The sequence below is a fragment of the Rhinolophus hipposideros genome, assembly GCF_964194185.1.
Source record: "Rhinolophus hipposideros genome assembly, chromosome: 21".
In the NCBI taxonomy this organism is placed as follows: domain Eukaryota; kingdom Metazoa; phylum Chordata; class Mammalia; order Chiroptera; family Rhinolophidae; genus Rhinolophus; species Rhinolophus hipposideros.
In genome coordinates, this window is record NC_138067.1 from 43,022,713 (window position 1) to 43,041,428 (window position 18,716).

Genomic DNA, 18,716 nt, shown 5'->3' on the forward strand with positions numbered 1-18,716 from the left:
GAATGCTTCCCCCACCCCACTCGTTTCTCTAATGTTACCATTGGAATGAAAAAACAGATAGAAAATTGTGGCGAAGTCTGGAGTCTCCCTACGTTCACCTGTGGACCCATTTGGAGACGCCTGCTCAGGAAACACCCCCTCCTGGCTCTGATTCTGCTGTTAGGAGGTTTACAGAACTTGGGCCGTCTCCAAAACCTGAGGCAGGGTAGAGGGAAGAACTCGGGAAACTTGGGCCCTTGTGAACACCTCTGGACCAGGCCAGTGCACCTGGAATCTAGGTGGGACAGGACCCCATGCTCCAGGGTCTTGTGACAGATGCTTTCTAGATCTCTCTGGGGCCTGGGCCTCTGGAGGAGGAGGGGAAGGCACTCCATGCTCCGGTTCCTCCTCTCTTCCATGCCACTCTCTTTTATCGTGTCTACAAATCTGAACTATCCCAGGCATTCCTAAAATGATAACAAAAGCCTGCACGTCACCCAGCTGCCTTATCTTGACATTTTTGCCATATTTGCTTCAGATTTTAAAAGAAAAACAACACGATGAGCATCCTCTGTGGGATTGTGGTTAAGGGCGGGGACGCTGGAGTTAGCCTGCGTTGGCTCAAACCCCAACCGGCCACTTCCAGTTGAGGAACCTTGGGCATATTGCTAACTGTTCTGAGCCTCAGATGGTGCTGATAAATGCACCTGCCTTACAGGGTCTTAGAGAAGGTGAAGTGGGTTAATATGTGCAGAGTGCTTAAAACCTGGCCACCATGGGACCTAATTCAGAGACTCATCATCGTCATTACAGTGGAACCTCATTATTCACGGATTCTGTATTTGTTAATTTGCCTACTCGCTAACATTTGTCACCCCCAACTCTCCATACTCATAGGGCTTTCTCCCCGTCACGTGCAGGCATGTGCAGAGCCTTGAAAAACACACATGGGTCCAGCTGAGGTCACTGCTGTGGTCTCCCAGCGCAGTGCTGAAGCCCTGTCTAGTGTTCCTAAGGTCAGGAAGGCTGGGTTTTCCCCACGGAGAAAATAAGCTTCGTTCAGGCACGAGTTATAGTGCTGTCAACTATGTGTTGAATGTGCATGAGTCAACAGTTTCTATTAAATAAGATGTCCTAAAACAGAAACACAAATAAACCAAGGTTATGCATTGATTGGTTGATGAAAATGTGATGAGAGGCTTGTAGGAACCTGACCCCTTGTGTTTCCCCCAGGAGCGGTGACTCAGTATTCACTAATTCAGTGTTCACGGCGACCAGAGAAGCTCAGTACCACGAATAACCAGAATCGACTGTATTTTGTTAGATTGAACTGCCAATAAATTATATTATATGTTATATACTATTGTGTAGTGTGTGTATATATACACACGTGTACCTGTAGTACGGTATATGTACAGAGGGTGCCAAAAAATGTATTCACATTTTAAGAAAGGAAAAAACTATTAAAATGATAATACTCAATATATAACAGAAGATGCGAGTCACGTGTGACTTCTGTAATTACAAGATGAGCTCAAAGTGGTTCCCTTCAGCATCCAGACACTTCTGATTGCAGGGAACTACTGCTTGAGCAACGTTGACCAAAGTGTCCACTTGTAGACGTTCTTAGTTTTGGCACCCCTGTAAATACATATTTACATATTGTATGTATGGTAATGTATAGTGTTGTTTTATGTGGTTTTAAACTTGTATTTGACCTCTCCTTTCTGACTTCCCTTTTAACATTGTCTCTTCAACCCTTCCCCTCTCCTGTCCTTCCCTTCCCCTTAGTCCTTCTCCATCCCTCCCCCACTCTTTTTCCTCTTCCTTCTCCCTGTCCCTCTCCTCCCCTTCCCCCTCCCCCTCCTCCTTCCCCCTCCTCCTCCCTCTTCCTTTTCTTCTTCTCCTTCTCCTCCTCCTCCTCCTCCTCCTCCTTTTCTCTCTCTCTGTCTCTCTCTCTGGCTACAAATTTCTCCTTTTCACTGACTTGCTCACTCACAGCCTCTCTCTCATTCTCTCTCCACAGCTGGCCCCTGAAAGGACGTTCCCTTAGTCCCCAGCTGGGGGCCCCGCATAGACCTGGAGTGGACACCCCCTCCTTCCCTTCATGATTCCTTTGTAGCACAGGTAACCAGTGGAGGATCCCAGGGCCTCCTCAAAGGGGTAGTTGACCCTCCTTCCACTTCTCTGCAGCCCGTACTTCTCCAGTGTGGGCCCCCGGCTCATTTGGGCCATCCCCCTGTGTCCACGCCAGCAATAGGCAGGATCTTTCACCCTCCTTTCCCCCTCTCTCCAGATTCTTTGCAGATCTTGGCTTTTGGTCACCTGGCTGGGCTGTGTCCCCCCTGTGGGCTGGTTGGGCAGGGCAGGGGCTTGTAGGCCATGGACCTAGTGACACAGGAAGAAAGAAGTGTAGTCAGGGGCTGGGATATGGAGTCAGAGAGAGCATGTTGTCACCATTGCCTAATGCAGCAAGAGCTGAGAAAAGGCCTATCTGAGGACGGTCCCATGGCTCGCTCCGGGTGGGAGAGTGATTGGTGTGTGAGCCTCTGGGCATGTGTGTCTCTTGTCTGCCCTGCTGTAGACCCAGGCTTGTTACCCAGGGCCCATAAAGTGTGTCTGTGTGTGTATGTGTGCGTGTCCCATGAACCCTGGGAAGGTACGTGTAACATTTTTGGCCGCATGCATGTCTCTGACAAGGGGGTCTTTTGCTTTCATCAGCTTTTCCTACATACTTTTCGGAGAAAAGCCTCACCCAGCTATGAGAGGTCCCCTCCTGGCTCTTCTTTATATCACAGAGCAGTTGAGGTCCTGGGAGCTGGGGTGGCGATTAGGAGGTCTAGGTTAGGGGAGTCCAAAGAATGCTGTTGGAGTGAAGGGTTGTGAATGAGCTGAGCGCGCGTGTGAGACTGTCTGTGTGTGGTGTCGGGGGAGGGACTCCACAACAGTCATTGCATCTTCTGTGAGGTTCAGGAACACCCCTCCTCACCAGAAAGAGAAAAGAGGGTGAACCCCGTGGCCCTGGGCTGCAAACTTGCACCTGGGTGTGATTTCTCATCATGTCATCCGCGCATCACTGGGAGGAAAGGATGAGCGGGTAGAGGGATGGGTCGCTTGTGTGTTGGGAAGAAAGGAAAGATGGATATTTGAATGGCAGTTTGGAAAGATGGGCAGATGGGAGCTTGGAGGGACGGAGGAGTGTTTGGAAATACAGAAGGTTAGGTGGGTGGGGGGGTGGATAGACAAATGCAGACTCAGTTCCCTCATCTGTAGAATGGGCCCATTGGCTTCCCTCCGTCTTCACGGGAGTGCTTGGGACAGTGCCTAGTGCAGTGTACGCACTTGACAAGACAAACGCTAGCCATCCACATCCTCATGCTGACGGGCGTGGCCTGGCCTGGACAGCTCCTCTGACTTGGAGCAGCCATCCTCCTGGCCCCACTCACTCTCTCTGCCCTCCCTTGGGAACCACAGTACATATGGCTTCGGGGTGGGGGGTACCCAGAACCTGGGCCGAGAAGTCCTTCTTGCCTCCTCCACCCACACATCTGCAGGACAGACCCCTGCCTCACCCCGCTCAGGAAAGCATGGTGGTGAAAATCACAGGCTCAGGGGTCAGACTTCCTGGGTTCAAGACCTGGCTCAGCCACCTGCCAGCTGGGAGGTGGAGAATGATGGTCCCTGGGCCTCCGTTTACTCATCTGCAAAGTGGGGGTGGCAGGACCCACCTCCTTGTGGGGTAGCATGAGGATCAAGTGAGTTCAGTGTGTGTGAAGCACTTAGCTCGGGGCCCACGTGTGGTCGAGGCTCGCTTAGTCTTGGGTGACGTCATCATTATCGTTATCAAACGCGGGGGAGCGCGAGAGGAGAGGAGGAAAAGGCAGCTGTGCCTGGTCCCGAGGCTCTGTAGGAAGGCCACCCAAGGGACGCTCCCCACTCCCACGCATGGCCATAGACTCAAGGGAACAGAAACCCTGACCCCTCCAGGGGCCTTGGACCCAGGGAGTGGTCCTTGAAGGGAGGGTCCTGGCATGCTGCCGAAATCTAACCTCGTCTCCCTTACCCTCTTCCTACCCTGCCCCACCTAGTGGCGATGGATGATGAGGATGGGAGATGCTTACTAGACGTGATTTGGTGAGTAACGGGCTCCTTCCTACCTGCTTTGCCCCGCCCTTCCCCCACGCACGTCTCACCTCTTCAGTCCTCTTCCCTTCTCTCTTTCAGTGACCCTCAGGCCCTCAATGACTTCTTACATGGATCCGAGAAGGTGAGTGCAGGGCAGGGAGGCATTCCCAGGGTATGGGGCTGTGGAACTGGGAGTTACATGTTTTTCTGATTCGGTAGACACCTGCTCCCTGCCTTCTGTAAGCCAGCCACTGGGGTTATGGCAAAGAGCAAACGACACGGCAGACCCCTGTCCTCGGGCCATACACATTTCCTTGGTCAACAAAGTAACCAGTAACCAATAAAGGTGACTGGAAAGCACCATGCAGAGTGGGGTTAGAAATAATAGTGGCACGTGCACAACCAAAGTGGTTTAAAAGAAAATGAATGGCAGGTGGGGGCAGGGGCTTCTTTAGCTAGTGTGCTCAAGGAGACTCACTCTAAGGTGACACTGAAGGTGACCTGAAGGATCAGAATGAGGTGCCCACGGTGCTCCAGGCAGGGAAAGAGCAGGTACAAAGTGGGAAAGTTTGGCGTGTTCAAGGAACAGAAAGAAGGCTTGTGGGGCCAGACTGAAGGAGGAGCTAGTAGGAGGTAAGACTGGAGTGGACAAAAGCCACTAGGACATACAAGACCTGGATTGAGGAGTTTAGATTTTCTGAACGTGACAGGCAGCTCTGATGGGTTTTTAAGCAGGAGAATGCCAAATTTGATTTGCAACCCAGGGAGTGGAAGAGTGTGGAAGAGTGGAAGTCTGTTGAGCCACGAGGAGTTATATCAGTCATCTAGGTCGCGTAACAAATTATGCCAACACTTAGTGACTTACAACAGCATTTATCAGAGCTCTCACAGTTTGTGAGGGCAGGAATCAGTGAGTGGCTTAGCTGGGTGGTCGGGCTCAGGGTCTCTCCTGGGGTTGCAGTCAGATGTCGGCTGGGGCTGCTGTCATCGGAGGGCCTGTCTGGGGCTGGAAGCCAAGCTTCCATGACTCATTCCCATGGCTGTTGGCTGGAGGCCTCAGCTCCTCACCACGAGGGCATCTCCTTAGGACTGCTTGAGTGTCCTCACAACCCGGCAGCTCGTTCCTCCAGAGCGAGTGACCCAAGGAAGAAAGCCAGGCGGAAGCTCAATGCCTTTTATGATCTGGTCTTGGAAGTCACACACTGTCACTTCCATCAGATTATATTCACTAGAAGTGAATCACTAAGCTGACCCACACTCATAGGGAGAGGAAAGGAGCTTCACTTCTTGAAACAAGTGTTGATTTGTGGAGCGGAGGCAAGTGCAATGGGATGACGGTCACCTGGGCAAACGGCATGACAGTGGAAAAGGGGCCAGGTGCTGCCTTTGTTTTGGGGTCTGTCTGGGAGGCAGAGTCACGTAGATTTGCTGGTGGACTAGGTGTTAAGGAAGAGAGCGTCTAGATTGCCTCCTGGATTTTTGGCCTGAGCAACTAAGTGGGTTGTGGTACTGATTTCTGTGATTGGGAGTTTGTGTTGGATTCCAGAAATCCATGGGGGGCTGTTGGATATTCCAGCCTGGGGTTCTGGAGAGACATCCAGCTGGAGAGAGAAACTGGGGGGGAGGCCTCTCACCTTGGCCATGGACAGACATTCACTGGGCTTATGCGGATGCAGGCCCTGTCCGAGGTGCTGAAGGTGCTGCTGGGACTCAGCCAGGGCCCTGCCCTTTCAGAGACCTGTACAGCTCGGCAGGTTAGGTCCGGGCCAGTGGGGAGTGCCAGATGCTTGGAGTGACTTAGTGAGAAGGCACGGACAGTTGTTGGGAGGAGATGGAGGTGGCACACCTGACAGGCCCTGAAGGATGTGTTACCAAAGAGATGAAGGGCAAAAGACAGGGGCACAGCCTGGGCAAAGGCAGGGAGGCAGGATTCTCAAGTTCAAGGCAGGCACGATGTCAGAGGAATTTTGGAAGCCAGGCTAAGGGACTCAGTGTTGGGGACACCTTGCCTCCACCTCGTGTTTGTCTTTTGGTCCCGTGTAACCCTAAATTGTTTTTTGTTCTAGAGCATGGGCTGGCCTACTGCCCAGCTGACCTTTGACCTTGGGTGGGGGCGGGTCTTGTTACAGCTCGACAGTGATGACCTCCTGGATAATCCCGGGGAGGCCCAAAGTGCCTTCTATGAAGGTCCTGGGGTAAGTGGCCCTGCAGGCTCCTTCCCAGTCATCGCCCAAGTTGCCCACAATGGCAGCCAGCGGGAGGGAGGCCCTGAAGGCAAGAGGGAAGGGGTTACCCTCAGCCCTGGAGGCACTTTGTGGGGAGGAGGGCAGGGGCAGTCACTGAGAGCTGTGTTGGTAGAGGTAGGACTGGCTGCTGGACCACTTTGGCCCTGCCTGCAGGCCACTCGGAGAAGGAGCGGAGGGTCCTGGGCCTTGGCCTTGGTGCCTTGGGGCTCAGCTGGTGCAGAGTGGTTCTGGGAGCTGAGGTAGATGCCAGCTCTGAGCTTCACAGAGGGACACTTCTCTAGGGAGCAGGACGTGTGGAGGCCTGGGGACCTGTCCCTGCTCAGCCATGTGGGGTGTTGTGACTTAGGGAAAGGGGATCAGCTGATGTAGTCCTCAGTCTCCATCTGGAAAATGAAGGTGGGGTGATGAGCAAAGCTCAGAGTGAGGACTGCAGTGGATATTTATTGAGCATGTACGGTGTGCCTGACTGTGGCGGACCCATCAGTAAATGCCAGTTGTCCTCCTTTCTTCTCTCTCTCCTGCTACTTCTCCCTCCCCCTCCTTCTTCCTCCTTCCCTTCTTCTCTCTCCCTCCTCTTCTTCCCCCTTCTCTTTTTCCCCTTCTCCCTCTTCATCATCGTAACTATCATTTACTGAACACTTATTATCCACCAGGCACTTTAGAGAAATTTTCATTTAGTTCTCACAACTATAATAATATATTGTGAATAATTTATCTTTCGCAATGTAAATTATTACATCCAGAACCCAACAAATAAACGTCATTTCATGTTATTACATTTATAGACTGAGTAACGATGATGAGCCTTTGTTCTTGTTTTGTGATCACCATTCTCATCATTGCTGTCATTTTTTAATACCCATAAGGTTGGGTTCTAAGCACCTCCTGTGTGTGATGTCAGCGAATGTCACGACCGTCCTAGGAGGCTACCTGGTCAAGTATCAGTGGGGATTCCATGCCATAAGTGTGATTATTGCTCATGGATGTTTGCACAAATATGCATACACATATTTACACATACGTGTCCTGCATGGGAAGCATTCTTGAGAAACGTCAGACTCACAGCATGCTTGGCACAAAGTAAGATTCAGTAGCAGTAGTGGCCCCGGCTGCTGCTGTGTTTAACAACCAGGAACTTTTATCAAAATCAAACCTTTGGGTCCAGGCATGTTTCAGAATTCATGGTGTTTCAGATTCTGGAAGGGTGATGCTGAATGTGTGTGTGCTACGCGTAACAACACGCTCATTCACCTTTCCGTGGTCAGACTTATGAAGGGTCATGCTATGTGGGTAAATTGTGCCTTTCCCCAAGAGCGCCACATCGGTTCTGGTCAGGTTTTGCTGCCAAAGAGTTATAAAAACAATTGTGGTTTCCAGGGCCTTTGGGGTTTGGAAATTCCAGATAAGAATTCAGGGGCTGTATGACTATTCAAAACATGGTTGTATTACATTCTCCGGATCTGTACAGATGAGGAAAGGGGCCGGATTCGACAAGCTAAGCCCTGGTGAAGCTGGATTTGAACCCAGATCCAGCCACTTCCAGATGGAATGTTCTTTCTGACTATGCGACCCTGACACCGAGTGCCCTCTGTTTCAGCCATGCCCTGAGCCTGGCCCTTTGCTAATCTCAGATCTTTCCTTCCCACCTTATTTGGCCCCAGCTCCATGTTCAAGAAGCTTCTGGCAACCACTTGAACCCAGAGCCCAGCCAGCCAGCCCCCAGTGTGGACCTAGACTTCCTGGAAGATGACATCCTGGGCTCCCCCGCAGCAGGGGGCGGCAGCGGGGGCAGCGGGGGTGCGGACCAGCCCTGTGACATCCTCCAGCAGAGCCTCCAAGAGGCCAACATCACCGAGCAGACGCTCGAAGCGGAGGCTGAGCTGGACCTGGGCCCCTTCCAGCTGCCCACCCTGCAGCCTGCGGATGGTGGGGCAGTTCCGGCAGGTGCCGGAGGGGCTGCCGCTGTGGCCACGGGGCCCCAGGCCCTCTTCCCAGGTGGCACAGACCTGCTGGGACTACAGGCCCCGCCCACCGTGCTGACCCACCAGGCCCTGGTGCCACCTCAGGATGTGGTCAACAAAGCCCTGAGCGTCCAGCCCTTCCTGCAGCCCGTGGGCCTAGGCAACGTGACCCTGCAGCCCATCCCGGGCCTCCAGGGCTTGCCCAACGGCAGCCCTGGAGGTGCCACAGCGGCCACACTTGGCCTGGCACCCATCCAGGTGGTGGGCCAGCCCGTCATGGCACTTAACCCCCCCACCTCCCAGCTCCTGGCCAAGCAGGTGCCTGTCAGCGGCTATCTGGCCTCAGCGGCCGGCCCCTCAGAGCCAGTGACCTTGGCGTCCGCGGGGGTCTCGCCCCAGGGGGCCGGCCTTGTCATCCAGAAGAACCTCCCAGCTGCAGTGGCCACCACGCTCAATGGGAACTCAGTGTTTGGAGGAGCAGGAGCTGCCACAGCAGCAGCCACCGGGGCGCCGTCAGGGCAGCCGCTGGCCGTGGCCCCGGGCCTCGGCACGTCACCGCTGGTTCCGGCCCCCAATGTGATCCTCCATCGCACACCCACGCCCATCCAGCCCAAGCCTGCCGGGGTGCTGCCCCCCAAGCTCTACCAGCTGACACCCAAGCCATTCGCCCCTGCAGGCACCACGCTTACCATCCAGGGCGAGGCGGGGGGCCTCCCACAGCAGCCCAAGGCCCCCCAGAACCTGACTTTCATGGCAGCGGGCAAGGCCGGCCAGAACGTGGTGCTGTCGGGCTTCCCAGCACCTGCCCTGCAGGCGAATGTCTTCAAGCAGCCTCCTGCCACCACCACAGGGGCAGCCCCGCCGCCGCCCCCCGGGGCCCTGAGCAAGCCCATGAGTGTCCACCTCCTGAATCAAGGCAGCAGTATCGTCATCCCTGCTCAGCACATGCTGCCGGGCCAGAACCAGTTCCTGCTGCCCGGTGCGTCCGCAGTCCAGCTCCCCCAGTCGCTCTCCGCCCTACCGGCCAACGTTGGTGGGCAGATCCTGGCAGCCGCAGCCCCCCACGCCGGTGGACAGCTCATCGCAAACCCCATCCTCACCAACCAGAACCTGGCAGGCCCACTGAGCCTGGGGCCCGTGCTGGCCCCCCACTCTGGGGCCCACAGTGCCGCCCATATCCTCTCGGCTGCCCCCATCCAGGTGGGCCAGCCTGCCCTCTTCCAGATGCCTGTGTCCCTGGCCGCGGGCAGCCTGCCCACACAGAGCCAGCCGGCACCCACCGGCCCTGCTGCCACCACCGTCCTCCAGGGGGTCACTCTGCCCCCTAGTGCCGTGGCCATGCTGAACACCCCCGACGGCCTGGTGCAGCCCGCCACCCCTGCTGCCACTGGCGAGGCGGCACCTGTCCTCACGGTGCAGACAGCCCCCCAGGCACCCCCCACAGTCAGCACCCCACTGCCTTTGGGCCTCCAGCAGCCTCAGGCACAGCAGCCCCCCACACAGGCCCCCACCCCTCAGGCTGCTGCCCCACCTCAGGCCACCACCCCCCAGCCCAGCCCAGGCCTGGCATCCAGCCCAGAAAAGATCGTGCTGCCGCCCTCTGCCACCACCACGGCCATCCTCACTCAGGACTCCCTGCAGATGTTCCTGCCCCAGGTAACCAGGGCCGCACTGGGCTGGAGAGGAGGGATGGGGATGGGGGGGGAGGGGCCGGGGTCTGCGGTGGAGAAGGGCCGAGAGCAGGGAGGCAGCGCCTGGGAGGTCTGGGTTAGAGAGCATGTCAGGGCGGGCACCCTGCTCTGGGTACCAGTGTCCCCTAGGGGGAGGCCTGAGGGTGACAGGGAACAGAAGACAAGGAGAGAAGTTGACACAGCAGAGGGACAGACAGATAAGGAGAGGGATTTGGCTGGCTGACAGATTGAAAGACAGACGCGGAGACTGAATGGCTGGCTGACTGACAGACTGACAAGGAGAGTCTGACTGGCTGACTGAGACAGACAGGCTGCCCTCCTGCTGGAGATTGGGCAAAAAGACGTGGAGAGACAGAGTAGGCGAGGTGGAGGGTGAGGTGGAGCTGGAAGGTGGCTGACCTCCAGGGACTGAGTGAAAGGTGCTGCTCAGGCTTCAGCCTCCCTGGCACCTGGATCACGGGCCTGCCAGCCCCCTGGCTTCTGTGCCCAGCTTCTTGGTGCCCCTCACACCCAGTTCCCATCATCCCTCTCTGGAGCATCAGTGTGGGTGGGGGTCTCGGGGTGGGGAGGCAGCAGGTCTGTGGGGCAGCTTGATGACCCTGTGTGGGCTGCCCATTTCAGGAGAGGAGCCAGCAGCCCCTCTCCGCCGAGGGCCCCCACCTCTCCGTGCCTGCCTCGGTCATAGTCAGCGCCCCGGCTCCCGCCCAAGACCCAGCCCCGACTACCCCTGTCGCCAAAGGAGCTGGCCTCGGCCCTCAGGCCCCCGACGGCCAGGCTTCCCCGGTGCCAGCCCCCCAGGTAGATGGACCCCAGCAGCCTCTGTCCTAGCTCAGACCAGGCTTGCCCCCGCATCTCTCTCCCGCTCCCCACCCTGGCTTCCCCGCCTGTCTCTCTGTCTCGCTGGCTTGGGAAATGGTGCTCTCCTTTGCTCCCCAGATATGTCCTGAGGGTCTCCTGACAGTCATGGACGCTTGAGACCAGGGTCAGCCCCGGAGGAAGCCTACATTCTAGGCAGGAAATTCATACACACAACAGGAAGTCGATGATTTCCTAAAATTCTCGTTTTCATATCTGGATAAGTAAAACGTTCAGGTATTTCACATTTCAAAGGCTGTAGATGAAAAGCCCCCTCTCCTGAACCTTAGCTTCCTGCTTTCTCTCCCCAAGGTGGTTTCTTACCTTTTCCATGTACAGACAAGCAAAATGACATCTAGGAATCTTCTTCCATTTTTATGAAAATGGTAGCATAGTCTGCATACAGGTTTGCACCTTGCTTTTATCATTTAAAAATTCAGCTTGGAGAGTACTTTGTCCTTTATATGACTGCATAGTGTTCCATTGTGTGGGTGTACTGTTATTTATTTAACCAGTCCTTGTTCTTGGGCATTTTGGTCACTTCCGTTCTTTAGCTATTGTGAGCAAGGCTGCAAAGAATGACTAATATGTCACTTTGTAGGGTAAGTTCTTAAAAAGGAAATCGCTGGGTCCAAGAGCACGTGTGTTTGTAGTTTTGACAGATATTGTCAAATTGCTCTCCACGGAGTGTAAATCGGTTTGACCTTGATCAGCAATATATCGTCTGTGCCTGTTTTCCCACAACCTTCATGGTTGAATTTGGCCAGTCTGGTAGGTGAAAAATAGTATCTTGTTTTGTTTTCATTTGCATTTCTTTTACTCTGAACGAGACTGGGCAGATTTTCATGGACTTAGAGCTATTTGTGTTTTCTACGGAATTGTCTGTTCATACCTTTTGCCATTTTAAAATTTGAGATACTGGTCATTTTCTTACTGATTGGTAGAAATTCTTTACATATTAAGAAAATCAGCTTTTGTCTCGTGGGTCATAAGCACAGGAGAGGTTAGGGAGAGCCAGCCTCCTTTTATTCTAGAGGGAAGGATGTTGTATTCATTCAAAAAGGACTAGTGGATAGGTGGTGGATAGGTAGGAAGAGGAAGGAATAGCGTCAGCAGGGTCCAGGATGGCAGAAATCAGACTGGGCTTTGGCTTCAACCAGTCCTGATTTCACTCTCATGTGATTTCAGTGCTGTGTGACTTGAAGCAACCAGTTTCTTTATTCCATCAACAGATGTTTGGGAAGGGAGGGGGCCTCTTAGTATGTGTCTCGGGCCTTGTGTTGACCTGAGCACAAGGAACTAGTGAGCCTTGGTTTCCTCATCTGGAAAAAGGGAATACTCGTTTCTTATAGGTCTATTAGGAGGAGTGAGTGAGTTCATACATGCTTCGCACAGAGTAAGCACTGGGTAAATAGTTGTCATTATCATTATTACTATTATTATCATTATTATTATTATAGCTATTGTTACAGGTAGAGCATGGGTCCAGTCCTGAGGGACAGGGGCTACGATGGCATCAGGTCATCTCTACACAGGGAGGAACAACAGGCAGAAGGAGTGGGGGAGGGACGAGGGGCGCCGGGCCTGTGAGAAACCCACATTGGAAGTACTGTTTCTAGAGTGGCTCACATGCAGGCCTGGGGCCCGTCGGCAAGTGGCTTCCCCTCTCGGAGCCTCCGTTTTCAGCTGGCACGTGGGGCTGGCAGGGTCCCTTCTTCTGAGCCCTGTGGTGGAGAGCAGTCCAGAGCACATTTGTCCTGTGCCATTTCAACGTGTACACTTGGCGGGCACCTGCTGTGGGCCAGGTGTTTGTCTACACTCTGTCCTCGGGTGCCAAACCATCCCAGTACTGAGGAGGTTCTTGGGATACAGGGCTTTCTGTTTTAAGATGGAGACAGTGCAAGCACGCGAACAGAAGGTTTTGTCTGTTGTGTCCCTGCTGTATGCCCAGTGCCCAGAACAGTACCCGGCACACAGCGGACAGCAGTGAGCACTGACTAAGTAAATGCCTCAAGCAGGGAGTCTACCCACACATACAAGCACCTGCTCTGTTCTGGGTACGCCACTGTGAAATCAGAGGGAGTGCCATGACTAATGGGCACCAGATGTGGTGTGAAAACCCCTGTCTGGGAGGATTGTGGGGTGGTAGTCAGGAACAGGGACCCTGGAACCCCGGCTCTGCCACTTACAGGCCGCATGACCTTAGGCAAGTCACTTGCTTCTCTGTGCCTCAGTTTCCTTGCCTGTAAAATGAGGATGGTGATAATAGTACATACTCCACAGGGTTATTGTGAGGGATAAATAAATTAATGTATGTAAAGTGCTTGAGCAGGGCTGGCATGCTGAAAGTCCTGCAAAGTGAAAGAAGCCAGGCAAACGTCCTCTAAAGGGCCAAGTGTAAACATTTCAGGCTTGACGGGTCTCTGTCATTACAGCAGTCACCCCTTATCCACAGGGGATACGTTCCAAGGCCCCCAGTGGATGACTGAAACCACAGACGGTACCTAACTCTATATATACTGTTTCTTTCCTATACATACGTACCTATGATAAAGTTTAATTTATAAATTAGGCTCAGTAGGAAATTAACAACACTAATAATCAAATGGAACAGTTATAACAATATGTGTACACTGTAATAAAAGTTACATCAGTGGTTTGGGGGCTTTGCTGCGATACCGTGACAGTCAATCTGTTTAACCGTGATGGCTGCTAAGTAAGTGACTAGCAGGCAGAGAGTATGTACAGCGTGGAGACGCTGGACAGAGGGATAATTCACATCCCAGGTGGGATGGAGCAGGATGGCACGAGATTTCATCACAGTCCTCAGAATGGTACACAATTTAAAACTTCAGAATTGTTTTTCTGGACTTTTCCATTTAATATTTTTGGACTGCCTTTGACCTCAGGTAACTGAAACCCCAGAAAATGAAAACTCAGATAAGGGGGGGGAACTACTGTATAGTGCAAGAGCAGCTGTAGGGCATCCATAAAAGAATGAGCATGGGCGTGTTCCAATAAAACTTTATTGATGGACACGGAATCTTGAATTTTGTATCATTTTCACAAGTCACAAAGTATTATTCTTGATTTTTGTTTCAAGCATTTAAAAATGTGAAAACTATTCTTAGCTCGTGGACCATATAAAATGGTAGGCCAAGCGGGGTGGCAGGCCAGATTTGACCTAGGGGCCATGTTTTGCTGACCCTTTTGATATCTTCATTTCATTAGATGGACACACCATGATTTATTTATTCAGTCCCCTGTGCAAGACTACTTAAGGTGGTTGCCTGTGTAATGGTTAACAAACAACAGTTGTCAATATTCTTGTGCCCACATTTTGCACACATGAAAATACGAGGTATGGTCAAAAATATGGTGAATGTTTAAATAAAAAAAAAATTTTTACAGTAAAAGACACATTGCTATCAATCCCCCTCAAAATACTCCCTCTGACTTCAAACATGCTTGTCCCATCGTTCTTGCCACTTTTCTAAAGCAGTTCTGGAAGTCTCTTTTGTGAGTCTCTTTAGTTGTGCTGTCATGAATTGATTCAAAACATGTACATTTCATAGCCATTTTGACTTTGGAGAAGCGCCAGAAGCCTCTCGGTGCCAGATCCGGTGAATAAGGTGGAGGATGTTAATGTTTTTATTTGACATAAATTGCCGTCTACCAGAAGCGATGTGTGACATGGAGTGTTGTCATGATGGAGGATGAAGTAAAGATACTCATGAAAGAGGACTCCAGAACTGCTTCAGAAAGTGGCAGGAACGATGGGATAAGTGAGTTCGAAGCGAAGGGGAGTATTTTGAGGGGGATTAATGGCAATGTGTCTTTTACTGTAATAATTTTTTTTTTAATTGGGGAACAAAGTGTTTTTCCAGGACCCATCAGCTCCTTGTCAAGTCATTGTTTTTCAATCTAGTTATGGGGCGGGGGGCACAGCTCCCTGGTCCATGTGGGAATCAAACCGGTGACTTTGGTATTATGAGCGCCGCGCTCCAACTACTGAGCCAACCGGCCGCCCACATTTTTTTTAATTTAAGCATTCACTGTATTTTTTTACCACACCTAAATACTGTAGGGTACATTTCTAGAAACAGAATTTGGATTAGAGGGTATCTGTGCTTTCAGAACATTTTAGAAAAAGCGCTAACCCGGTTGGTTGCTCCTCCATGAGGTTCGTGCCTGGGGAGGCTTCTGGAAGCTTCATCAACCCCAGATCAGCAGGCGACTTCCTCCCCGCCAGGCTGGAAAATGCCACCCCTCCTGCACGTTTCTCTGATTCTTCATGAAGTTAAGCGTCGTGCCATCTACATGTGGGCAGTTGGAATCTCGGTAAACAGTCCACTCGTGTGGTAGTTTAAAAAAGTGATTATACAAATCATTTCATGCTCATTTAGAGAGTTTAGAAAATATACAACAGCACAGAGAAGGAAAATGAATTGCCTGTGATCCCACCACGCAGGGGCCACTGGTAACATTTTTTGGCATGAAGCTTTTCTTTTTTTTTTTTTTTTTTTGGCCTTTTTTTTTCTTTCTTTCCCATCCATTTAAAATGTTTTGCATTTTTTAAATTGGGTTTATATTCACATGGTTCAATCATCAAAGAGCAGTTTTTAAAGTACAGGGGGAAGGTGGCCCACCCCATGCGTGCGTGCTCAGCCACGTGCCCCTCCACTACCCACAGTACCTCAGTTTTCCTCTGTCCTTCTAGTTCTTTGTGCATCTAGAGCCTAGTACACATACGGGTTTACATTGCTCTCTGTCCGGAAGCTAGCACATCACAGTCGCGCCCCCCCCCACCGCCCACGCACACATATATCTGCGGATCTCGCACCCACGGATTCCACGAATTGCAAACCAAACATATTCAGGGACAATACCAGAAAGTGGATCCCTAAACAATACAGTATCACAACTATTTATGTAGTGTTCACATTGTATGAGGTATTGTAGGTAATGTAGAGATGATTTAAAGTATACGGGAGGACGTATGTAGGTTATCTGCAAATACAACAACATTTTATATAAAAAATTTGAGCATCTGTGGATTTGGTATCCGTGGGGGGTCCTGGAACCAATCCCCGTTTCCCCAGTAAATGCGGTATCGATGCACCTTAGATCATGTTTAGTGTCGGCCTTGGACTTCCTCACAGAGCTGCATTAAACACCTTGGTCACGTGTTACTTGCAACGCGAGCAGCTTTATCTGTCTGGTCACTTCCTGGAAGCCTATGTTCTGGATCAAAGTGAATGTGCACTTATAATTTAGATATAATTTGCTGAATTGCATTCCTTTGGAGTTGTAGCAAATTGTGCCAGGTTAGACCCCCCACAGGCAACATACAAGAGTGTCTTTATGGGACTTAGGGCTTATTCCTAGTGTGATGAGTGAAAGTGGTTCCATAGGGTGCTTTCAGTTTGCATTTCTTTTATTACAAGTGCAGTTGAGCATCTCTTGAAATAGTTAAGTCTCTTGTGTTTCCTTTTCTGTGCATTGTTTGGTCATATCCTTTGCCCCCCATTTCTCACTGATGGTTATTCTCAGGGATTTTTAAAGGCTCTTTATATATGAGAGATGAACTTTGTGCTGTGAATTAGAAATATATCCTCCAGTATATCATTTGTTTTTTGACTTGGTTTGGGTGTATATATGTGTGTCTGCATGCGTGTGTGTTGTTTGTCTCTGCATTTTTAATGGATAGAGTACAATTTGGGGGACTATTTTTAAACTTCATTTTAAAATCATTTCAAACATACAGCAAAGTTGCCAGAATAGTACAAAGAATTAATGGGCATTCTTTCCTCTTTAACCAGTTGTATTATGTATTGCTGTGTAACAGATTACCCCAAAACAGCCGCTTAAAACAACAAACATTAACTTATCTCAGACAGTTTCTGAGGATCAGGAATCTGGAAGTAGATTAGCTGGAATGTTCTGGCTGGAGTGTTCTGGCCATCTCCCATGGAGTCAAGATATCAACCAGGGCTGCAGTCATCTGAAGGCTTGACTGGGCTGGAGAATCTGCTTCCAAGATGGTGTACTTATGTGGCTCTTGGCAGGGGGCCTCAGCTCCTCCCTGTGTGGGCCTCTGCAAAGGGAAGCCCATAGCACACTTCACGGCACCTTCCCTCAGAGTGAGTGATCCAACAGAGAGAGAGGGTGCCCAGGATGGAAGCCACAGTCTTTTTTTATAACCTAACCTTGGAGGTAGCATATGATCACTTCTTCCAAATTCTCTTGGTCACAGAGCCCAACACTGGTGCAGTGTCAGAGGAGATTGCTCACTGGGGGTCGTCTTAGAAACTGGCTGCCACACCAGACTTACCCATTGTAACTACTGTGCTACAATCCCTTTATCCTTAGCTCTCTCAATAGCATACATTTTTCTTCTGAATCATTTGAGAATAAATTGTAGACATCAGGCTCCTTTACTCTTTAATATTTTAGTAAAATATCTCAGCCATTAAGAACAAGAACATTCTCTTACTTAACCACAGTAGATAATGTTCAAATTTAGCAAATTTAGCATGGAGACAATGCTGTTATCTAATCCACTGTCCATAATGCAATTTAGCCAGTTGTCCAGCAATCGTGCAATACATTATTCTCCTTACTTCACTCAGCATTCTAGCGCTCTGTGCTGGCCACTTCGCTCAGACCTCAGAAGCATGTGTTTAGGGTGTTGTGCAGTGGGCCAGCTCTCTTTGTCCTGACTCACTGCCATGGGCCATCTGGGTTTTTTTCCTACGTTCTCTCTTGTACATACTCCCAGGCTGGAGAGCCCTGTGAACCTGAATGCTCCTTATCACAGATGCCTGGTCTACTTCATAAATTGGGTCCCTTTCAAAGTCCCCAAACCAAATTGCCTCCTAGAGCAGTTATGCAGGTGACAATCTCACTAGCCCCTTGTGAGAGCCAGGGGCTGCCCCTCTGATCTCTCCTTAGGGGTGGCAAGCCTTTGAGGATGTATGGATTGAGTGATTGGTTGGTTTGTTTTGAATTGCCAGAAGTTATTTTAGGCCAAGCTTGGAAAGGATGCTGGAAGGGTCCAGGGGCTTGGAGGCTTAAAGCAAGTCATGACTCTGAAATCATGAGTCGGCCCACTCTGAGAGCTCGAAGCAGAGTCCCAGCTTTGGAGCCTAGCAGCACTGGGTGGCCTCAGGCTAGTCCCCTGAGCTCTCTGAGCCTGTGTCCTCAGTCAGCCTTGAAGTCCTGGATGGCAGTAAGGCAGGGGGACTCTAGACCATTCATTTCCACTCTTGGCCTCAGTGTCTCATCTATGAAATGGGTCCAATATGATCACAGCTCTCAGGGCTGTGGAAGACCACATGAGTGGACGCAGGTGGCCAGCTGTACTTGTTGGATCAGTGTGGGCTGTCATGGGGTGCACATATTCTGTGACACTCCAGTGTCAGGTACACAGCTGGCACTCACTGGTTAAACAGCAGCTGCCAAGGTTATGATTCTTGGGGAGGTGACCCTTGTGGGGAGAGAGTGCAGGGGGTCTCTGGCTGAGGTGTGTTATAGGGTCACTGTGCCCATGTAACAGAACTAGTGCCCAGATCTTATACACCCACACTCACAGGTACACACACGTCCCCATACCTCCAGGCTCCCGAGGCACGCAGGTGGTCATGCAGGTCCTGGACACTTAGAAGGGGGCCCAGGACTTACAGGCTGGTGTCCAGAGGGGCCAGGCCCTGCCCCTCAGTTGCCATCCTTGTCCTTGGCTCCCAGGATCCCCCAGACTCCACTGTGTCCTCCACGACCATCAACCCCACACTCCAGTGCCCAGCTGCGTTAGTGTTTTCCTTGGTTAGCTAGGCAGTCAGGCTGGGGCTGGCTGCTGG

At 51.4% G+C, this 18,716-nt stretch overlaps 1 protein-coding gene across 3 annotated transcripts in view; it reads left to right on the plus strand.

The window, feature by feature from the left end:
* BICRA (BRD4 interacting chromatin remodeling complex associated protein) overlaps positions 1–18,716 on the plus strand; it is a 72,286-nt gene that overhangs the window by 46,469 nt on the left and 7,101 nt on the right. For 2 of the 3 annotated variants that reach the window (XM_081030601.1, XM_081030603.1), the window contains exons 2-7: positions 2,006–2,106; positions 4,068–4,113; positions 4,204–4,246; positions 6,234–6,299; positions 8,012–9,967; positions 10,624–10,800. In XM_081030601.1, coding sequence (XP_080886727.1) covers positions 4,073–4,113; positions 4,204–4,246; positions 6,234–6,299; positions 8,012–9,967; positions 10,624–10,800 — 2,283 coding nt within the window. In that variant the 5' untranslated portion in view covers positions 2,006–2,106; positions 4,068–4,072. The remainder of the gene's footprint in view (positions 1–2,005; positions 2,107–4,067; positions 4,114–4,203; positions 4,247–6,233; positions 6,300–8,011; positions 9,968–10,623; positions 10,801–18,716) is intronic. The other variant, XM_081030602.1, reaches the window with a different exon arrangement.